This window comes from Stegostoma tigrinum, chromosome 17 (assembly GCF_030684315.1).
Source record: "Stegostoma tigrinum isolate sSteTig4 chromosome 17, sSteTig4.hap1, whole genome shotgun sequence".
Classification (NCBI taxonomy): domain Eukaryota; kingdom Metazoa; phylum Chordata; class Chondrichthyes; order Orectolobiformes; family Stegostomatidae; genus Stegostoma; species Stegostoma tigrinum.
In genome coordinates, this window is record NC_081370.1 from 10113892 (window position 1) to 10138107 (window position 24216).

A 24216-nucleotide genomic window follows, 5' to 3' on the forward strand; every position below is an offset into this window, starting at 1 on the left:
GTCATTGGGTCAAAATCCTGGAATTCACTTCTTAATGACATTGTAGGTCAACCATGGGCTACAGCAGTTCAAGAAGGCAGCTCATCACCAGCTTCTCAATGGCAACTAAGAATTGGTAATACATGTTGACCAGTTGGTGTCACCACAAGTAAACAATAAAAGAATAAACAAAAAGAATCTGATCCCCAACAATCACAACTGCCTTCCTGTGTTCTAGATATGATCCTAACCAGCAGACGGTTTCCCTGATTTTCATTGAGTGTGGTCTTCTATGCCTTGTCAGTGCTGCACTTGTTCAAATGCAACCTTAATGTCAAGGACTGTCACTTCCACCTCACCTGCTTCTGCTTCCGGTGAGTGGGACCACCGGACAAGCAGGGCAGTATAGTAGCACTTTGCATGGTTACTGTGGTGAGTCTGGGATGATTATGAGAGAACCTGCTAGACCTTGCAGAGAGAAACCCTCCATGAAACAATAAAAATTACACAAAGCTGATTTCCAGTAAGATTCAGCACACACTCACCAGAGAGTATGCACTTTTGCAAGTTTTAAATAGAAAAAAAGTTTGTAATCTAGGTGATTTACTCATCACACATGCAGGTATCTGCAAGGAGGTGTTTTCACTACTGAAGTGTAGCAAATTGGACCTATAGTCAAAGTCATATACCAGAGTTAATGCAGGATTCTCTTCAAGACATGGAGTTTTTACAGGTCATGGAGTTAATTGCTTGAAATCTTGTTATCAGGAGTTATATTGATAGATTCTGAAACCTGTTGGAGATCCTACAATGTTACAATCTTCGGTTCGAAGTCATGGATAATACTGTCCCTTCTGCTGCAGCTCTTTCTGAGTTTCTGCAGAAACCACTTAAAGATTAATATGGTTGCCTTACCATGTGGTTTATTACATGTCCTCTTTCCAAGTATGGTGTTAAGCTTATGTTGATTAGGCAGCATTATTGTCTGTAAACTTGGTTTTTGTCTGTAAACTGTTTATGTGAATTGATGACATCTCTTGTTTGGAATGTGATCTTTTGAGAGTGAATATCAGGATTTGAATCTGCAGACCTCAAAGGATGATTTTTAGAGCATGCCCAGCTTTTGTCACCTTTTTAGTGTCTGTTTTAATTTGATTTGTGGAATGTGAGTGTTGAATGTGGGTGGAATGTGGCTAGCATTTATTTTTTTTCCCTTATTGTCCTGGAGGAGGTGCTGATGGGCGGCCTTTTTAAAATTTTGCAGGATGGAAGGATATACAATATTGTTGGAAAGGGAGTTTCAGAAATTTGACCTAGCGACAGTGAAAGAATGGTCATTCAGTTCCATGTCCAGATGGTGTGTGGCTGAAAGGCACCTTGCAGATGATGGTTTTTAATGCATCTGCTGTCCTTTACCTTCAGGTGGTAGGGCTTGTGGATGTAGAAGGTCCTGTCTAATGAGTGTTGGTGAATTTCTGTAGTTCATTTGTATATTGTAAATGCTGTTGAATAAAGCATCAGTTGTGAAAGGTGGGATCCTTAACAGCAGGGAGGCAAAGTGCGTGGCTGGAAAGATATACAGTAATCAGAAATAGTAAGTTGAAGTGACAGGTCAGGCTGAAATAGGACAGGGAGCGAGGAATGCCTGTTGGATTAAATTGCATCTGTTTCAATGCAAGAGGGCTGACAGGTAAGGCTGATGAACTCAGGCTGTGGATGGGTATTTGGGGATGGAATATTATAGCCATTACAGGCTAAAGGAGGGACAGGACTGGCAGCTTAATATGTGAGGGTACAGACGCTTTAGCCAGGACAGAGGTGGAGGAAAGGAGGGAAGGGGAGATAAAGTTTTGATTAAGGGGAGTATCGCAGCAGTAGTCAGAGATGAAGTAACAGAGGGACCATCCAGTGAGGCTTTGTGCTAAGAAATAAGAAGAGGACGATGAAGTTATTGGGTTTGTACTTAGGCCCCCAAATACTCTATGGAAATTAGAGGAACAAATATGCAGGGAGACTGCGGAAACTTGCAGGAGAAATAGGGTTGTCACAGTGGGGTTTTAATTTTCCTAACATAGACTGGGACTGCCTTAGTGTTAAGGGCTTAAATGGGGTGGAATTCATTAAATGTGTTTAGGGCAGTTTTTTCAAGCAGCTGGCAGATTGGTAAGGATGACGTCAGATATGTTTTTCCCTCTAGTTGATTTCCCCACCATCTGCCACAGACCCAGTCTGGCAGCTATGTCCTTTCGGACCCGACCATTTCGATTAGTAGTGCTGCTGCTGAGCCACTCTTGATAGTGGACATTGAAATCCCCCACCCAGACCACATTTTGTGTTCTTGCCATCTTCAGTATTTTCTCTAAGTGACGTTCAATATGTAGGAGTACCAATTCATCAGCTGAGGGAGGATGATATGTGGTAATTAGCAGGAGGTTTCCTTGCACATGTTTAACCTGAAGCCATGAAACTTCATGGGGTCCGGAGTCAATGTTGAGGACTCCTAGAGTAACACCCTCCTGACTATACCACTGTGCCGCCACCTCTGCTGAGTCTATGCTGTCGGTGGGACAGGACATACTGAGGGATGGTGATGGTTGTGTCTGTGACATTGTCTGTATGGTATGATTCTGTGAGTATGACAATGTCAGGCTGTTGCTTGTCTAGTCTGTGAGGCAGCTCTCCCAATTTTGGCACTATCCCCCAGATGTCAGTGAGGAGGACTTTGCAGATTTGACAGGGCTGTCTATGCTGTTGTCTTTTCTAGTGTCTAGGTCTATGCCTGTTTCTAAGGAACAAGAAAGGAGCAGTCACTTTGTTGGTTTTTTTTTACAGACCCCCTAACAGTTGCAGACAAGTGGAGGAGCAGATTGGGAAGTGGATACTGGAAAGATACAGAAGTCACAGGGTTGTAGTCATGGGTGACTTCAACTTTTGAAATATTGAATGGAAACTTTTTTGTTGTAATAATTTAGGTAGACCGGATTTTGTCCAGTGCGCTCAGGAAGGATTCCTGTCACAGTAAGTAGATAGACCAACATGAGGAGAGGCCACTTTGGATTTTGTGCTTGGCATGAACCGGGCCAAGCATTAGACCGGTTGGTAGGAGAGCATTTTGGCAGTAGTGATCATAACTCTGTTACTTTTACAGCAGTCATGGAAAAGGATGGGTACATACAGCAGGGTTAAGTTTAAAATTGGGAGAAGGGTAATTATCATTCTGTTAGGCAAAAACTGGGTAACATAAAATGAGAACAGATGCTGTCAGGGAAGAGCACTATAGAAATGTGGAGATTGTTTAAAGAATGCATGCTGCATGTGCTCAATATGTTTGACTCCAGCAGGCAGGGAAGATGCGTTTGAGTCAGGGAGCCTTGGTTCTCAAGTGAGGTCAGACAACTAGTAAAGTGGAGGGAAGATGCTTATATAAGGTTTAGGAAACAAGGATCGGAAAAGGCTGTTGAGGGATACAAGTTAATCAGGAAAGAACTGAAGAAATGGCTTAGGAGAGCTATAACGGGGCATGAGAAAACCTTGGCAGATAGGATCAAGGAAAACCCTAAGGCTTTTTACATGTACATGACAAATAAGAGAATGACCAGAGTAAGGGTATTTGTGATTTTTGTAAATGATTTGGATGTAGGAGTGGAAGTGTGGATTAGTAAGTTTGCAGACGATACAAAAGATACAAAAGGATTGCAAAGGGAACTTGTGCGTGAAGCCTAAAGAGACAGGAGAGGCCCTTAATGAATACTTTTCTTTGGTATTCATAAGTATGAGGAACCTAGTTGTCGGGGAGGACAGTGTGAAACAGGTTGCTAGGCTAGAGGAGGTGGATATTAGTAAGGAAGATGTACTAGGAATTTTGAGGAGCTTGAAGATAGGTAAGTGCCCCGGGCCTGATGGAATTTATCCAAGGATTCTGTGGGAAGTGAGGGAAGAGATCGCAGGCCCTTTGGCAATGATCTTTTCATCCTCACTGAAGATTGAAGAGTGGCAAACATCATTCCCTTGTTCAACAAAGGGAATAGGAATAACCCCAGAAATTATAGGCCAGTTAGTCTTACTTCAGTGGTAGGCAAATTATTGGAAAGGGCTCTGATTGAAAGGATTTATGATTACTTGGATAGGCACAATTTGATTTATATTTGTCAGCATGGATTTGTGAGGGTTAGATCTTGCCTCACAAACCTTATTGAATTCTTTGAAGAGATGACCAAACACGTGGATGAAGGTAGAGCAGTGGACGTGGTATGCATGGATTTAAGTAAGGCGTTTGATAAGGTTCCCCACAGTAGGCTCATGCAGAAAATAAGGAGGTGTGGGTTGGGGGAAAGGTGGCAGATTAGATTCAGAATTGGCTGACCCTTAGAAGGCAAAGGGTGGTAGTGGATGGAAAATATTCAATATGGTGCTCAGTTATGAGTGGTTTACAACAAGGATTTGTTCTGGGTCCTCTCCTATTTGTGATTTTTGTAAATGATTTGGATGTAGGAGTGGAAGTGTGGATTAGTAAGTTTGCAGACGATACAAAGGTGGGTCGAGTTGTGGATAGTGCGGACAGCTGTTCGATAGTGCTGCAGAGGTGGGCTAAGAAGTGGCAGAGTTGGAGGCTAACCGTGAAAAATGTGAGGTGATTAATTTTTGAAGGACAAACTTAAAAGCAGAATAGAGGGTTAATGAAAAGATTCTTGGCAATGCGGAGGAGCAGAGGGATCTTGGGGTTCATGTCCACAGTTCCCTGAAAGCAGCCACCTAAGTGGATAGAGTTGTTAAGAAGGCATATGGTGTGTTAGCTTTCATTAATAGATGCTATGCTCCAGCTATACAAAAGCCTGGTTTGGCCACATCTGGAGTATTGTGTTCAGTTCTGGTTGCCGTATTACAGAAAAGATGTGGAAGCGTTGGAAAAGATGCAGAGGAGATTTACCAGGATGTTGCCTGGAATGGAGGAAAGGTCTTATGAGGAAAGATTGAGAGAGCTAGGGCTTTTCTCTTTAGAACGATGAAGGATGAGAGGTGACATGATAGAGGTGTACAAAAAGATCAGAGCTATAGATAGAATGGACAGCCAGAGATTTTTTCCTTGGGTGGAGGTAGCTATTACGAGGGGGCATTGTTTTAAAGTGAGTGGAGGTACATATAGGAGAGACGTCAGAGGTAGGTTCTTTACTCAGAGAGTGGTTGGAGCATGGAATGCATTGACGGCCTCATTTGAAGCATTTAAGCGGCTATTAGATAAGGCATAGGGATGATTGTATAAGGTAGGGGTGGAGGTTAGATAGACCTTAGAATAAGGGTAAATGTTCGGCACAACATTGTGGGCTGAAGGGCATGTACTGTGCTGTACTGTTTTATGTTCTAAGGTAGGAAGGGGTGAGTTCTGTGGGCAGGAGCAGGCAGAAGCAATGGATCTGCTCTGGTGGCCCAGTTTGCGGATTTAGGGATAGAGGTAGAAACGAACTGAATGGAGTTGGGAGACTCTGAGCTTTGAGGCAGTGGGGAGAGATGACCAGATGAAATAAGGTTATTGATTGTTGTGGACATGGTAACCTGATGTTCCATGATGAGGTCATAGTTCAGCGGTAGAAAAGAGGAGGTATTTGAGAGCTTGCACTCAGCCTCCACAATGTAGAGGTCAATCTGCCAGACAACAACAGCATCACCCTTGTTGACAGGCTTAGTTACAAAGTCAGGGTTGGATCTGAGAGTATGGAGTGCAGTCAATTTACCGAGAGATAAGTTGGAATGATTGAGGGAGGCAGTGCTGATCTCAGTCTCAACCTCAAGAAGACTCAAATCCTTTAGCAATGGGCCCCAGGTCAGGTTCTGGTCCATTCTTCCATTAAGATCAACAGAGAAATCCTCCCAAATGTGGAACATTTCCCCTACCTCAGAAGCTACCTCTTGTCTAATGCTGATACCAATGTGAAAATTCAACATCAATCTACAAGTCACCTTCGGATGCCTAAGTAAGAGAGTCTTCTATGTTTATGATGTCTGTGCTCATATTAAAACAGAAGACAGTCATCCTTCCAACTTTCCTGTGTGACTCTGAAACTTGGACCACATATAGATGCCACTTCAAGGCCCTGGAGAAGTACCATCGACACTGAGATAGATTCTCAGCAGCAGATGGGAGGACAGACATACTAACATCAGCATTTCTGAAGCAGCTAATAGCATAGCATCAAGGTCATGATCATCCAAAATCCGCTCTGCTGGACTTGCCGCATGCTTAAGATGCCAGAGTTCTGATTGCAAAAAAAACTTCATCCAGCTCAAGGAAAGCACACAAATGTGAGAAGGAGAAAGGAACCCAGGGCCAGTAAGACAAAATTTCCAAGGTGGACAATCATAATTGTTACTGAGTGATTGAAATAATGATATGATCGGCATTCATTCCATGATTCAGGCCATTAAAGCCATCTTGATTACTAGTCCAGTGACAATACCATTATGCCAATGCCAACTCATAAGAATGTGAAGGTGCTCAAGATTCCATACTGAGCATAATTGATGTTTTCAAATTTATGTGTATATTTTACTGACCACGACGAGCAGGAACCAGTCTGAGGACACTTATTTCTATTCTATAGTCTATTTTATTTATAATTGTTGGTTAGTCATGTTCCATCTTCTCCCATTTTGAAACTGGGGCCATGCATGTTTTGGCATTGTTATACATAGAGATAGGTAGCTGAGCCAAATCAGATTTTCTACCTCTGTGTTCTCAAAAGTAAAATTAAACCATTGAAGACCCCCAGTAGTCACTCCAATGGTACCTAACTAGATTCTGAAATAACAAATCCCAAACTTTATGAATAATTAATTTACAGATACTGGTTTTGTATCCTAAACAGAAGAGTTAACTATTTTTAAATACACATTAACTTTAGCAGAGAATGCCTGTACTTTAAATCAGAAACATTTGTTTTCAGCTGCATTCCCACAAGAAACAGATAGACAAACAAACACAGTTAAGGGATAAATAAGAAGAAATAACAAAACTGGCCAGATTACATAAATGGCTTTCACAATGTGTTGTTCACAGGCATTTATGTGCAGTACATGGCAGCCCTTGTTTGCTTTTCTGGAACTGCTGATCAGGATCACTTCCTCAGTTTACCCAGTCAAAAAGCAGCATACGTCTAATTTAGTTTTCTATCATTTGGGCTTCCAAAAGGTGGTGTGGCAGAATAGGTAGGAAGATTTCAAGTCTTCGCGCAGTCTTGCCAGCAGTCAAGCTCATCCCCTCTGAGAAAACGTTTCAACAAAAAACAACTTCAATTTTGGTTCCATCCTGATAGACTAACTGTCCTTTCCCAAGGCCTCACATACCATTCAGCATCTGTTTCAACATAGGGTCATTTCCAGACTTGCTGAAACTAACTCCCAGGTACTGACCTTGTTTATAGCCAACTTCCGCTACCTCTTTAAACACAAAGCTCTTCCTGGGGTCACTATGTCCGTAGGAATCCTTTTAATCAAGAATCAGTCTTCAATTAACCTCCAGGGCTGGCCTCAGAAACCAACAAGAAGCTTCTTTGGTCTGTTCTTTTTCTTTCACCACTGTCTGTTTCAAAGTCCACAAGTCATTCTCAGCTAGCAATTCCTACTTCAGAACTCCAAACCAAAATTGATAAAGTGATAAAAATTGTAAATCATTATTGAGGGTTTTAACATTTTTTTTTTAAAAATGGCCTATTTTAGCTGGGCTGCAGTTATTTTTGTCTGGAAAGATTTTATTTACATTGCCTGCCACATCTGTAAACTTAACGCCCATAGAAAAGTGCAAGTAGTCTTTTAGTACATTTGGCTTATCTGGTCTAATCTTTAATACAGAGACAATGCTGGAAATACTTAACAAATTAGATAGGATCAATGGAGAGCAGAAATGATATTCCTGGTGATGATGTTTCATTTGAGGATAGCCTAGCTGATTTCCTAATTAGATGCTGTATGTCATTCCAAGAATTAGTTCTGGTACTCAGTTTCATCTAGTATCTTTTCTAATGTGCCATGTCATTAATGCTTGCCTTTTCAGTTCTGTCTGGCAAGATGAAAATGTCAGATAAGACCTTGGTTTTATAGGAAGGATGTTATCAAGCTGGAGAGGGTTCAGAAGAGATTTACCAGGATGTTGCCGGGGATGGAAGGTTTAAGTTATAAAGAAGGGCTGGATAGCTTGGGACTTTTTTCACTGGAGCATAGGAGGTTGAGAGGTGACCTGATAGAAGTTTATGAAATAATGAAAGGTATAGATAGAGTTAATGGTAGTTGTCTTTCCCTAGGATGGGGGATTTCAAGATATGGGGCACATTTTTGAGGCAAGAGGACAGAGATTTAAAACAAGTTATAAGAGGTAATTTTTTTACACGAGGGTGGTTTGCATGTGGGATGAACTTCCTGAGGAAGCGGTGGAAGACGGTACAGTTATAATGTTTAAAATACATTTGGATAAGTATATGAATAGGAACAGTTTGGAGGGATATAGGCCAGGAGCAAGCTGGTGAGACTAGTTTAGTTTGGGATGATGAGATAACAAGGTGTCAGGCTGGACGAACACAGCAGGCCAAATAGCATCAGAGGAGCAGGAAGGCTGACATTTCGGGCCTAGACCTGAAGAAGGGTCTAGGCCTGAAATGTCAGCCTTCCTGCTCCTCTGATGCTGCTTGGCCTGCTGTGTCCATCCAGCTTGACACCTTGTTATCTCAGATTCTCCAGCATCTGCAGTTCCTGCTATCTCTAGTTTGGAAATATGTTCGGCATGGACTGTTTGGACTGAACGGTCTGTTTTCATGTTGCATGACTATATTTGGACCTATGCAATCTTAATGAAGTGACAAGGATGATGACTTGTATGATTCAGAAAAGTCAGCAGAAGACTTATTTATCAACTTACTGCACAAGAGATAACATTTCACTCAACATTTTAAAATATTTCTTCTCTAACATCTCCTGTCCAGAGGCTACTTTAAATATCTAATACCAGGAAAAAAGGCACAGGAAATCTGTCATCGGATGTAAACACTTTAAGATGTTGCACTTTATTATGACCAGACTCTGGGCAAAGGTCCCTAATTTGTCACAGCTCCAAACACAGTATATTAATCTGTTAAACTCCTGGATGAGGAAAGATGAACTGACTCCCTTCCTTCATTCACCCATCCCCTTAGTTGGTTGCAATGAGATTGATTTATAAAGGAACCTTCTTCTTTTAAAGCCTGCTTTCCCATGCCCAAATGAACTTCTGTTTTGAAAGGGTATCAGTGATAATGGGAACTGCAGACGCTGGAAAATCCAAGATAATAAAATGTGAGGCTGGATGAACACAGCAGGCCCAGCAGCATCTCAGGAGCACAATGCTCCTGAGATGCTGCTGGGCCTGCTGTGTTCATCCAGCCTCACATTTTATTATTCTGTTTTGAAAGGATTCAGTTTAACCAAGCTTTCTTGAATAAATTGAGAGTGAGTTTATTCAGTACTGCACATAAAAAATACCAATGCAACACCAGTTCAGATAGTTTAGAAATGAGTTGAGTCCACAAAGATAAATGTTTTAAAAAGATAAATGAAATCAGTCTGTAAATTGTTCATGAAAAGCAGACAATTGATGTTTGTAGCCGTTGCAGTGGAGGTTACTGGTAGCATTTGTAGCTGATCAGTCGACTTCCTTTGTTTTGCAGATTGGTTCTGATGCCTTTTGAGCATATGTGAACTCCAGTATTCAAGATTGGAGAGAGAATCCTTTATTATCATGTTTTGTTTTGAACTACTTTGCAGCACTTGAAGCTAAGACCTTTGCCTGCAACACAAGTATGACTAGGAGTGACTAAAGGATAACTTTTTGACTGTGACCTTCACAGCTGACGTTTCATGGCAGGTTGATGCATACCTGAGCGTCTAATCCTACTAGTTCCCATCAAAGGAGTTGAAACTTCTTGTAACTACTGTCCTTGCGTATTCCTGGGTAAAACTGCATCTGAGAGAGGTGGCTTTCTGCTGAGAGGGAGGTGATAGTCAGCCTACTTTATTATCTGTGATAATGGGAACTGCAGATGCTGAAGAATCCAAGATAATAAAATGTGAGGCTGGATGAACACAGCAGGCCCAGCAGCACAAAAACTGACGTTTCGGGCCTAGACCCTTCATCAGAGAGAGACTTTATTATCTATTTGTGTTAAATGTCCTATTTCGAAGTTTCCCTGATAATGTACATGTGAGACATTCTATTGGCTTATCACAGGACTTGTCAGATAGTCAACTGAATTTAAATCCACTGTTTTTCTGTCGCAGTCCTTCTGAGATCAATGCATTTTTAAATCAAAACTAAGAAGCATGTCTATAAATCATCGTAACAGATTGTAAGTTTCTGTGCTGCACTTTCCCTTGAAATCTGTCTTTATTATTTTGTAATAATTTATTGCAAATTTCTTCTGTCAATTACTGTTCCCAGAACATCCCTTTTAAATGTTACTGACATAATGACTCCATGATCCCTTCAGCAGTAAAGATTATTGCAAAGTAATTTAGAAGCTCAAATCAAAACAGAAAGTGCTGAGGAAGCATCATTGAGCTACATTTTAATTGTCAAAAGAATGGATTGGGTTCAGGTCAGGGATTAAAATTGAAAACATCTGAAACGGTGAAGCAAAATACTTCGAACCAGGCTCAATTTCAGCCTTGGAATCATAGAAATAAAGAAAGGAAAGGAGGGACAAAGTAGGACTTTCAGGTTAAAGGTTCTGAGATGGTAAGAATTGAAAAATGTTCATCATGGTTTGGCAAATGAAGTTTAGATAGACATCACTGGGTATGAGGAGAAAGCAGAAGTATGGCATTGAGACAGGGAATCAGCCATGATCATATTGAATGGCAGAGCAGGCTTGAAGGGCTGAATAGTCTATTTCTACGAGTTTCGATAATTCTGTTAATAATGATGCTTATAGTTTTTATAATGCATTCTAAGTGTAAGAACAAGGTGTTTTAGAAAACATTTTTAACAAGGAACTTTAGAAGATGGCAGAGAATAAAACACTTATTAGAGAAATTGGATGAATATTTTTTAAAAAAGAGAAATATAAAAATATGCAGTGTATACATAGTTTCATCTGAAGAGAGCAAATGCCAACAATTGCTCTCTGGGCCAAATGGATGTAATTTCTTAGATTTTTCTTGTATGTTCCTTGAAATTACAAATTGAATGTTGTAAATACTTCATCTTTAAATTTTAACTTTTGGTTTATAGGTTACAACAACATGATGTCAATCTTTGCTCAAGGACAGCATTTTTATTATTGTGAGTACACACTTTAGAAGGTTTTCTGAAAGATATAGTGAACTGTTGGATAGGGTTCAAATGGGGTTGTCATCAAGTGCTGCTGTTCTGTAGCTACATTGTAAAATCCATATCAATAAAAAGAATATAACAACTATTAATAAGCCAATGAAATTGTGTGCTTTGAAAGTCATTAATTTACAAGGTAAAGACTACATTGGAACAAGGCTGACTCTGTATTGAACTCCTTGGTTTCCTAAAGAGAAATGCAGTTTTAATACATTCAGAGTGAATTTATTTTGTGGATTCTTTTTCTCCAAACTTAGAACATTGCTTTGGAATAATGCATGGTTCTGCAGTTAAATGGAAATTCTGATGCAATTATGAAGCCCTGACAAAATTGCCTTTTGAGGTCTTTTTTTAATAAGCTGGCCTATGTCATAACTTATGTAAAATTCATAATTTGTGTGGCTTGATTCCCTTAGAACATCATCTTTGGACAATTAATGAATTGGATGCAGATGTTTTGTACAATTATTGCAGACTACAATAATTTATTATCAGAGAGAAAAATAGCAAATAGCAAACCAGTTTGGGCAAACATCTGATGCATACAGTGTGGAACCTTCCCAGCGCTGAATGAGGATAGCAATAGTGGGAATGTTGTGAGAATCACATGAGATGATTAGTGAGGATCTTCCTGACACAGAAAGCAACATGTCTCATTTTCCAACTAAGTATTGAAGGGTGAGATGAGATTATCATGAGTGATGCCTACCTGTATGCAACAGCATCCTTATTATCTCGCTTCACTGGCATGTATTTTCCCTTTTTCTCACCTGCTGGTGAAAATTCCCCAAATGAAAGTTAGAGCAGTAACCTGATGAGTTGAGCTCAGTGTTTGCTTGTCTAGCCCTTCATTGGTCATTTCAGGTGGCACTTTGTGGGCAGCAACTGTTTATAGCTATTCCCATACCCAAGTGCCCACAGTCAAACTGAGGTGCTAGTTTCCCTCTGCTTGACTTTGACTGGGGCAAATGACAGAAACAAGAAGAGCAGCCGCAGAATGCCAGCACTTGACCAGGTGCACAGCTGGGCTTTAGAAGTGGCATTGACACTAGGAATCCTAGGAAGAGCTGGCATGGCTAGTAATGCTGCCTGCTGTGAGTGTGTGAATGCAACAAGCATGGCATCATGGGGTGTGGTGCATTGATAATGAAATGAGTTTGGGGAGTTAGCACGTGAGAACTTGCCAGGGCTCATGGAGAGAAACCCTTCATGAAATTTGGAAAAATTGACAATTAGTCAATTCCTGGTAATGTTCAGCTTGTGACACATTATCCAGATCATGGACTTTATCCCTAACTAAAACTGAAGCTCACAGGTGATCTGATTCACTGCCTGAAGTGTGTTATGCCGTCAAGCAAGATCACTAATGTACCAATCCCTAATGAGATAGCCAATTTATGTTGTGATCTACTTAATGACCAGTAAGTTCTTTTGTCCAAAGGTGAATACGATTTGAAATCCTGTGATTTTCAAATCGATAAATCACAACATTAGTGATTTTGAATAAAGACAGTTACGATAGAAAGATAAAGCAATCTGGAATATATATATATGCAAATTATACTTGACTCAGAATTAACATGAGGAAAATATAAATTAACAAACTGTGGTCAAACACCCAACAGAGTGGATAAAATGGTAAATGTGTTCAAGATATATCCAGTGGATTTCTCAGCAACCCAAACAGATAACAGTGAAACTGTGGGTCATCAAATCTCATGAAAATGTTGCCTTCCTCACAAGGAATATTAGGTCTTCACTGTCAAAAACTACTGCCTGAATTTCCTCAAATGCTGTTCAAATATGGCCTGCCTCAATGACTGCTTAGCTTCTGGTGGTTCAACCTCTTTTGAAACTGCATTCCACTGAACTCTCACAGATGAATCCTTTAATTACTAGGTAATTTTATGTCTTTCACAGACAGCATAGCTTTACTAAGCTTTACTTAGATTCATTGTATTTCTGTATTTCCAATAAGATTCTGTATTTCCAGCCTCTTGAGCGACACTTATCATGTTCTGTTTATAGGATTCCTTTTGTGCCAACTACTAGCTGCACCAAAAGACACCTGGAACTTCAGTGAATGAACCTCAGCTCTCGGACCTAACAACAGTACTTTACCGCTATGCTTCTACATTTGCTTCTCTCTTTTTCTCTCTCTCTTTCTCCCTTTATCTGTCTGTCTGTCTGTCTCTCTCTTCAGTCTCTCACTCTCTCTCTCTCTCTCTCTCTCTCTCTATCTCTCTCTCTCCCTCTCTCCCAATCTCTGACTAAAACTAACTGGGCTGACTCTGTATTGAACTCCTTGGTTTCCTAGAGAGGACTGCTGAGATAACAAGGTGTAGAGCTGGATGAACACAGCAGGCCAAGCAGCATCAGAGGAGTAGGAAGGCTAAATGTTTCAGGCCTTGACCTGCTGCTCAATGACCCTTGAACTGTTTGGTGTGATGTATTGAAATACTCCTAAAGCATTCTCTCCTTTTAACTTGGTTAGAATCAAACATATATGGCAATAGAACATCTTATGTGCATGTTACAGGTGCCAGATTCCACAACACACAAATATAGAAAACAGATTTTATCACAAGTGCTGCTCCATTCATGATTGTTCACTGATCTTAGATGACGATTTTGTTCAGTCAGAGTTGGAGTAACAGTGCGATATTGGTTTTGCCCTAAAAGCTGAGTTGTTAGTGGGATTGATATTTGCCTCTTCTCTGTGAGAATCCAAATTGTTGAATAGGTGATGCTGCTGTTGGCAAAATGAATTTTGATAAACAGTTTCACCATGTCTTATTCTTAAAGCTCAGTAGGCTGCCAATATTTAGAGCTGAAGTTCGACATAAAAGACAGGAACAGCCAAATGCATTTCAGAATGCTCCCAATGTTGATTATACAATCATTTAACCTTCAAGGGATATCGGATGATGTTTGGAGGTGGATATATGATCACCTGAATTTCTATAAAATTCTTTTAAAAAGGGAAACCAATTAAAACTCTGATCATTAACCAGTTTGAAAATGTTTCTTCGCAGCTCCCACAAAAGCTACGTGTACCACATGGGGTTCTGAACATTTCAAAACCTTTGACAATTTTATGTATGACTTTTCATCAATCTGCAACTATATCTTTGTCAGTGACTGTTCTGAAAACTTAGGAGGCTTCAACATTCAGATTCGCAGAGGAAAACGTGGATATATGAAAAGAATTTCAATGAATATCTGGGGTACTTCGATCATAATTGAGAATGCAAATGTAATAGTGAATGATAATAGGTATGTTTGAAGACTTTTTTATTGAAGGAAATTAGAACTATTCCTAATGATTAATAAATTTACCATGTATATAAGACTGAAATGTTTAACTACTTGAGTTAATCTATCAAATTATTGCTTTTGCATGCCTGACTTAATATAGTTGGGTTGATCTGCTGTGATACTCCTAAATTGTAGAAAATGATTCCTATCTATTTGTGGTTGAGTCATCATGCATGCTGTTTTGTACAAACATGTCAGTTAATGTATTGTTTAAATCCCAGTTATATCTCAACATTTTTGGTAACAGTGGTAGCTTGAAGCATAGATGTACTCTGTCTCTCTTAGGGAGTTGATTGGCATTATAAATTTTCTGACAGAGCCATATTTAGAATCTCAGCAATGTTCTGGTTTAGCTTCATATTGTGTTAACCTATTTTATGTTCTTATCTTGTTTTCACAGCATTTGTGTTTTTTTTAAAGATTTTGGCCAACTTTTCCTCTTCCTATACTTTTTACAATCCCATTGTCTGCTTGGTTAGCACATGCAGCTGGCTATGCATGAACATAGTGGCTGCATATGAAGATTCAGACTAATAAAACCCCACTTAGAATTAACAGCAATGGTTTGTAATTGATACGATTTTATGATGGCAGTCAAAATCTGGTTGAATGGGTGTCACTCTGTAAGAAACTCTCCAAGAAGCTGCGAGGCTCTTCTTTCGAGAACACTTCCCTTTGACCTTTTCCTTTCTCAGAATATGCAGTTTCATTTTACATTTGCCGACTTGATGCAGCCAAGGATGGAATTAAGCACCAACGAAATTGTTCCTACACTTTGGATTCATTGTCGTCACATCTCATCGTGATATTTTCAGTGGTATTCAACTGTGGTTCAGATCAGTAGGTGAAAAGTAATATAGGAACAAGCCCTTATAATTAACCCAAGGAAATTTTGTTACAAACTGTTAATATTATATACTATATATTATAGATGTTTCCCTAGGGTAGTGGAATCCAAAACTAGATGGCATGGGTTTATGGTCAGAGGGGAAAGATATAAAAAGGACCTAAGGGTAATTTTTTTCATGCAGAGGGTGCTGTGTGTATGAAACAAGCTGTCAGAGGAAGTGGTGGAAGCTGTTACAATTACAACATTTAAAAGGCACCTGGATGGGCATGTGTATAGGAAGGATTTAGAGGTATATGGATCAACTGCTGGCAAATGGGACCAGATTATTTTAGGATATCTGGTTGGCATGGACGAGTTGGACCGATGGGTCTGTGTCCAAGCTGTACATCTTCATGGCTCTATTATCACTTAAGAGACTCTATTATCACTTAAGAGATGGCTTGTATTTTCTTTAAACAAACAATTGCTCTTTAATTCTTGTTTAATTAATGCACAATCCATCTTGCCTGACAGATCTATTCAGATACCATACAATTTAAATGGAATACAGATAAAGTCATTTGGAGGCAGCACGAGACTGGTTGCTAAACAGAAGGGTTTTGATCTTGTTGTTGTATGGAATTTCATAGACTATCTAATGGTATGTATTTATCACCTAATCATTCAAGCAAGGATGTGTAATTTAAAATATGTGTGCTTCTTGTACAGAGAGAATATTGCCATTTCATTTAATAGTTTGATTTTTAATGATATTGCTGTGTAGTATTAATGGATTAGGTTGATTCAAATTAATAGATTAATAATTGTTGTTGTGGATGTTTGTATTAAATATTGAATTAGAACTGCATGGAATCTTGATGTCCGTTGTTTGTAATTCACCTGCCCATTACATTTCTTTAAATGTTCAAAGTCAATGTGTTGTTGGTAGATGAATTTACATTTCCTTTGTATACTAGCATGGAGAAATCAAAAATTATTTGCAGTTTGTGGATTTTTTTTTGAGAGCTGTTTTCCTCACTTTATTCATTGTGCCTTCTCTCATGGATGTATGTTTTTTGCCTTGAACAATTGGTACGGGTTTTGTGGCGTTGTGCAACTCCACTCTGACTTCATATGCCTTCTAAAATGCATCCTCCTTTTTCACTTGCTTCTACTGTTCAGTTCTTTGCTGTAAGCCTATTGTCAAGATTACGCAAGACTCTGAATAACCAAGCTGCTTTGACCTGGATGGTGTCAATCTTCTTGAGTATGGGGAGCATATTTAAATAGCTGGTGTGGTGAAATATCTGGTCAACTATCACTGATGATATACTATTGAATGTTAGATTTTCTCTTCTTGGAGATCGTTTTTGCTTAGCACTCTTATAGCATGCGTGTTATGTGCTAGTTATCAGATCAAGCCTGAATGTTGGCAAGACAATGCTGTATGTGACATAAACTATTTTAATACCTGAGGAATTATAAATGGTAATAAACCTCCACCTACTACCTACTACTACCTGATGATGGAGTGGAAGTCATTGATGAAACAACTAAAGATAGTTAATGCAGTGAGGTCCTAGGCTGAGAGGATTGGCTTCAAACAACCACAGTTCATCTTCTTTCATGCTAGTTATGAGTGCACCTAGATGAATGATGTCCTCCAAATTCTTGTTGTTTCCAGTTTTGCTAGGGTTTATTGATTCCACACCCAGTCAAATGCCACTTTAATATCAAGTATATAGACACTCTCATCTGCCCTCTGGGGTTCAGTTGGTTTGGCCATTATTTGTCCAAAGCTGTGTGTCCCTGGTGGACCCCAGTGTGAGCATTGGCAGGTTGATTATTTAGTAAGTGCTGTTTGATTGCAATATCTATGACACTTCCCAGCACTTTTCTGATTTAGAGTAGGCTGATGGGAAGATAATTAGCCAGGTTGGGTTTGTCCTGCTTTTGGCGGACGGGATAATTTTGCATGGTATTGAGTAGAAACTAATCCCGTACTTGTACTGAAAAGAAAACTTGGTTACGGTTAAGATTGTGATCAGAGATAATGGGAACTGCAGATGCTGGAGAATCCAAGATAACAAAGTGTGAAGCTGGATGAACACAGCAGGCCAAGCAGCATGTTAGGAGCACAAAAGCTGACGTTTCGGGCCTAGACCCTTCATCAGAAAAGGGGGATGGGGAGAGGATTCTGAAATAAATATGGAGTGAGGGGGAGGAGGACCAAAGATGGATAGAGGAGAAGACGTGTGGAGACGAGAGTATAGGTGGGGAGGTGGGGGGGTATAGATCAGTCTGGGGAGGACGGACAGGTCAAGGGGGTGGGATGAGGTTAGTAGGTGGGAAATGGAGGTGCACCATCAGGTGGGAGGATGGGATAGGTGAGAGGAAAAACAGGTTAGAGAGGCAGGGAAGAGCTGGGCTGGTTTTGGGATGCAGTGGGGGGACGGGAGATTTTGCGCATGTGAAATCCACATTGATACCATTGGGCAGCAGGGTTCCCAAGTGAAATATGAATTGCTGTACCTGCAACCTGCGGGTGGCATCATTATGGCACTGCAGGAGGCCCAGGATGGACATGTTGTCTAAGGAATGGGAAGGGCAGTTGAAATGGTTCACAACTGGGAGGTGCAGTTGTTTATTGTGAACTGAGCGTAGGTATTCTGCAAAATGGACCCCAAGCCTCGGCTTAGATTCCCCAATGTGGAGGAAACCACACTGGGTACAGCGGATGCAGTATACCACATTGGCAGATGTGCAGGTGAATGTCTGCTTGATGTGGAAAGTCATCTTGGGGCCTGGGATGGGGGCTACAATCTGACCCCACCACTAAAAACATTTTTCCATCCCCACCCTTGTCTGCCTGCCGCAGAGACCACTCTCCGCGACTCCCCTCCAACCCCACCACACCTGGCACTTTCCCCTGCAACGGCAGGTGGTGCTACACTTGCCCCCACACCCCCTCCCTCTCCCCCATCCCAGAGCCCGAGATGACCTTCCACATCAAGCAGATGTTCACCTGCACGTATGCCAATGTAGTATATTGCATCTGCAGTACCTGTTGAGGCTTCCTCTACATTGGGGAAACCAAGTGGAGGCTTGGGGACCGCTTTGCAGAACACCTACACTCGGTTCGCAATAAACAACTGCACCCCCTAGTCGCGAACCATTTCAACTCCCCCTCCCATTCCTTCGATGACATGTCCATTCTGGGCCTCCTGCTGTGACATAATGATGCCACCCGTAGGTTGCAGGAACAGCAACTCATATTCCGCTTGGGAACCCTCCACCCCAATGGTATCAATGTGGATTTCACAAGCTTCAAAATCTCCACCCCCCCCCCACTGCATCCCAAAACCAGCCCAGTTCTTCCCCGCCTCCCTAACCTGCTCTTCCTCTCACCTATTCCCTCCTTCCACCTCAAGCCGCATCTCCATTTCCTACCCACTAACCTCATCCCGCCCCCTCGACCTGTCCGTCCTCCCCGGACTGACCTATCCCCTCCCAACCTCCCCACCTATACTCTCCTCTCCAGCTATCTTCTCCTCTATCCATCTTTGGTCCGCCTCCCTCTCTCCCTATTTATTTCAGAATCCTCTCCCGATCCCCCTTTTCTGATGAAGGGTCTAGCCCTGAAATGTCAGCCTTTGTGCTCCTAAGATGCTGCTTGGCCTGCTGTGTTCATCCAGCTCCACACTTTGTTATCTTGGTTACAGCTACGGGTAGTTTTGGGACACGTATTGTCAATACAATCACTGGGATAATGAATTGTTGCACTGAAAATGCTGTAATTAAACTAATGTGAGACTTTAGTTCCATGTGCAACAAGTGCCAAATTTCAGTAAACTCCTCATTTGTGACAAAAACATTAATCTGTGTGGAGGCTGGATTGTATGGAATGCTCCCTGAAAGATTTTGGACTAATGTTCCTGTGAGAGCTATTCTTTTCATTTTCTTCTTTTTTCAAGCACCCTGTCCCCCTGTACAATTAAAACAGAAAATGCTGAAAATATTCAGAATGTTGCTAACACTTCTGGAGAGTGAAGCAGAGTTCACTTTTCAGGTTGATTACTTTTTTCAGGACTTGTCCTTCTTTGTGTTACCTCTGTTCATTCTCCCTGTCATGCTGTAGGCTAAAAGGGATAGTGCCCATGACTGGGAGCAAATCGTTCCTTCAAGTAAGAACCAAGGTACGCCGTCTGCTGTGCCATTCCCTTAAACTTTTATGTTCAAATCTCCTAGCATAATAACTCAGCAACAGCTATTAGGAATAAATCAGCTACTGAATGAAAGTGAAAGATGTTGTCACTGACAAGAGGGAGTAACAAATTGAAATTTTTTAATGGTCCTCTCTGTGTGTAACAGAGGCGATTTTCATTTTCTTTCCCTTACTTCATTTACCTTTTGTCAAAAGCAGTGTGGTTCCCCAAACCCTGTGAAGTCCACTTTAAAAATGACATAAAACAAATTCTTTTGGTGTGCAAACAGCATTGTATTTGTTAATACCATCAAAACGAAGGTGATGATTATCAAAATGCAAAGTCTCACACACAGGTATACAAAAAAAGAGAAAAGGTGATGGGAAAAGTTGCAAGTACAAATTATATAAAAATCCAAGATATTGGTATTAATTTGCACCAGTTACAATCCAGTAAGTCAGTGTCCAATAAGTTCTTGCACTTAGCTGGTTTGGCAGAATTCCTTCTAATAGGAGCTTGGATTTGTTGAAGGCAATGCAATGTGTTTCCTCAAGACTGTGAAGTAGTTAATTTTTCAGTTGAAATAGTTGATTGTTCCCAGAGGTTAGGATCAAGAGATTGAGATAAGAATGAGGCTTTTAATTTGGTCCAGAAATGCCTTGATGTTTTTTGTCCTGATCATCAAAGTAGTTTGAGAAAACAGCTGAAGAACTGTATAATTAATATTGTCATATTGTATGTATCTTATTTCAAAGTTTACAATTTCAGCCATGCGATTGATGCTCTCAGATGAGCCTACACAGCTGACCAAGTGGTTTTGATGTCCCTTGTCAAAAACCAATGTGCTGTGGGAGATAAAGGGTAGGGCTGTTAGCATTATCAGGTATAATATGAGAGTTTCTGCAGAGTCTCACCTAAGTTTGGAGCTGCATTCTGAATATAGCAGAAGAACTGAGTGACATTACCTAGGGATTTGTCAAAATTGCAGTCATACTAAATATAAAGAAATTGATAATGATATAACTGTTATAAAGCCATTCTCAATCATATTAGTGTATAAAGAGAAAAAAGTCAAGATAATTTTATTGAAAGAAAGGGTTATAAAAAAAGAAAAAATTGCAAAATTATTATACTCCAACATTAACTCCAAATTGGTCTGCCATGATTCAAAATTGTAAAACAACCATTGTCATTTAGTGTGGTGCATGTCATGTCTTACTTACTAACTTGATTTAATTTTTTGAGGAGGTGATAAAGCTGTTCAATGAGGGTAGAGCAGTGGATGTTGTCTACATTGATTTTAATAAAACTACTGACTTTTCTCTCATGGTAGGCTCATCCAGAAGATTACGATGAATTGGATCCATAGTGACTTGGCTGTGTGGATTCAGAATTGGCTTGCTCATTGAAGACAGAGGGTAGTGGTGGAATAGTATTTTTCTGGCTGGAGATCGGTGACACTGGTGTTCCGCAGGGATCTGTACTGGGACCACTGCTGTTTGTGATGTATATAAATGATTTGGATGAAAATGCACATAAGTGTATTAGTAGGTTTGCAGATGATACAAAGATCAGTGGAGTTCTGGCTAGTGTGGAAGATTGCCAAAGGATTCAGGGGGATATAGATCAGTTGCAGATGTGGACGGAGAAATGGCAGATGCAGTTTAATCGCAGCAAGCGTGAGGTGCTGTACTTTGGGAGATAAAAGATCATCATGGCCTGAAAGTGGCCATGCCATAGGGTGGTAAAGAAGGCATATGGCATGCTGGCCTTTATTGGTTGGGGAATTGAGGGCAAGAGTCAGGATGTCATGTTGCAGCTTTATAAGACTTTGGTTAGGCCGCACTTCGAGGATTGTGTTCAATTCTGATTGCTACTGATAGGAATTAAAATTATAGGGGCAGACGAAGGGTTAAATCTCACAATGATCAGCAGGATGATGTACTGATTTATGGAATGTTACAATAATCAATAGAATGCTGTACCTTAATAGAATGAAGTGCGTGAGCATAGATCAAGGGAGTGTAGAACAATGGTAGGACACCTAGGTTAGCTATTAACGGCAGCTTAATTAGGTTAATTAAAGCATCTAACATAGAAGTAAGGACTAGCATGTTGTAATGGGGTCAACCCGAGGCAAAGGATCGTTGTGGCAGATGTAGTAATAAATAAGAAACTTAGATACAGGTACAAGATGGCTTCTCGGTGCAAATTAGCAACAAAATGGCTTCTCGGCTACAAACTTAATTAATTCTGCTAGAGCGACATAAATCACTAACCCTCAGACTGCTGCAAAGGAAGACGGTAGACAATGCGCCTTTCAGAATACAGCAGCAACCTGATAAGATAGAAGAATACTAAGCACTCTAACTAACCTTCAAGTGCAGGTGCAGTGGCTCTTTGCCGTAAGATAAAAAGTGATCTAAGTGTAGTGACATAAGATAATAAAATGTGAGGCTGGATGAACACAGCAGGCCAAGCAGCATCTCAGGAGCACAAAAGCTGACGTTTCGGGCCTAGACCCTTCATCAGAGAGGGGGATGGGGTGAGGGTTCTGGAATAAATAGGGAGAGAGGGGGAGGTGGACCGAAGATGGAGAGTAAAGAAGATAGGTGGAGAGAGTATAGGTGGGGAGGTAGGGAGGGGATAGGTCAGTCCAGGGAAGACGGACAGGTCAAGGAGGTGGGATGAGGTTAGTAGGTAGATGGAGGTGCGGCTTGGGGTGGGAGGAAGGGATGGGTGAGAGGAAGAACCAGTTAGGGAGGCAGAGACAGGTTGGACTGGTTTTGGGATGCAGTGGGTGGGGGGGAAGAGCTGGGCTGGTTGTGTGGTGCAGTGGGGGGGGGGGACGAACTGGGCTGGTTTAGGGATGCAGTACGGGAAGGGGAGATTTTGAAACTGGTGAAGTCCACATTGATACCATTAGGCTGCAGGGTTCCCAGGCGGAATATGAGTTGCTGTTCCTGCAACCTTCGGGTGGCATCATTGTGGCAGTGCAGGAGGCCCATGATGGACATGTCATCTAGAGAATGGGAGGGGGAGTGGAAATGGTTGGCGACTGGGAGGTGCAGTTGTTTGTTGCGAACTGAGCGGAGGTGTTCTGCAAAGCGGTCCCCAAGCCTCCGCTTGGTTTCTCCAATGTAGAGGAAGCCGCACTGGGTACAGAGGATGCAGTATACCACATTGGCAGATGTGCAGGTGAACCTCTGCTTAATGTGGAATGTCATCTTGGGGCCTGGGATAGGGGTGAGGGAGGAGGTGTGAGGGCAAGTGTAGCATTTCCTGCGGTTGCAGGGGAAGGTGCCGGGTGTGGTGGGGTTGGAGGGCAGTCTGGAGCGAACAAGGGAGTCACGGAGAGAGTGGTCTCTCCGGAAAGCAGACAGGGGTGGGGATGGAAAAATGTCTTGGGTGGTGGGGTCGGATTGTAAATGGCGGAAGTGTCGGAGGATGATGCGTTGTATCCGGAGGTTGGTAGGGTGGTGTGTGAGACTGAGGGGGATCCTCTTAGGGCGGTTGTGGCGGGGGCGGGGTGTGAGGGATGTGTTGCGGGAAATACGGGAGACGCGGTCAAGGGCGTTCTCGATCACTGTGGGGGGAAAGTTGCGGTCCTTAAAGAACTTGGACATCTGGGATATGCGGGAGTGGAATGTCTTATCGTGGGAGCAGATGCGGCGGAGGCGGAGGAATTGGGAATAGGGGATGGAATTTTTGCAGGAGGGTGGGTGGGAGGAGGTGTATTCTAGGTAGCTGTGGGAGTCGGTGGGCTTGAAATGGACATCAGTTACAAGCTGGTTGCCTGAGATGGAGACTGAGAGGTCCAGGAAGGTGAGGGATGTGCTGGAGATGGCCCAGGTGAACTGAAGGTTGGGGGGGAAGGTGTTGGTGAAGTGGATGAACTGTTCGAGCTCCTCTGGGGAGCAAGAGGCGGCGCCGATACAGTCATCAATGTACCAGAGGAAGAGGTGGGGTTTGGGGCCTGTGTAGGTGCGGAAGAGGGACTGTTCCACGTAGCCTACAAAGAGGCAGGCATAGCTGGGGCCCATGCGAGTGCCCATGGCCACCCCATTAGTCTGTAGGAAGTGGGAGGAGTCAAAAGAGAAATTGTTGAGTGTGAGGACGAGTTCAGCTAGGCGGATGAGAGTGTCGGTGGAGGGGGACGGGTCGGGCCTTCGGTAGTGACATAAGTTGTTTTTCAGTTAATATGATTGAATTTGTCTTATAGATTAGGTTCAAAGTGGAAAAAAACCTTGCAGCAGAAATAGCAGTAGACACCTCATTATAATAGAGTAAATTAGAAATAAGTCTGAAGCAGAAGAAACCCTCGAGGCGAGATAAGAAGTGGGTAGTCATTGTACTATGAATTAAGCAGAGGAGGGAAAAAAAATCAGAGTGGCGGGAATGGAAAGACAGGACAGATTGATACCATTGGGTCAAGATAAGAAAACTCGGACCGATCCGGTTGGACATGCTGATGAGCTTAGCCAGAAGTTGATAACAAAATGGTATAAGAAGTGCAAGTCAGAGAGACTCGGGGGCAC

At 41.6% G+C, this 24216-nt stretch overlaps 1 protein-coding gene across 1 annotated transcript in view; it reads left to right on the forward strand.

Annotated features, from left to right (window-relative positions):
• Positions 1 to 24216, forward strand: part of LOC125459471 (mucin-6-like) — a 210458-nt gene that overhangs the window by 21878 nt on the left and 164364 nt on the right. Inside the window, exons 3-5 of the mRNA XM_059652220.1 lie at positions 11228 to 11278; positions 14362 to 14602; positions 16008 to 16134. Coding sequence (XP_059508203.1) covers positions 11228 to 11278; positions 14362 to 14602; positions 16008 to 16134 — 419 coding nt within the window. The remainder of the gene's footprint in view (positions 1 to 11227; positions 11279 to 14361; positions 14603 to 16007; positions 16135 to 24216) is intronic.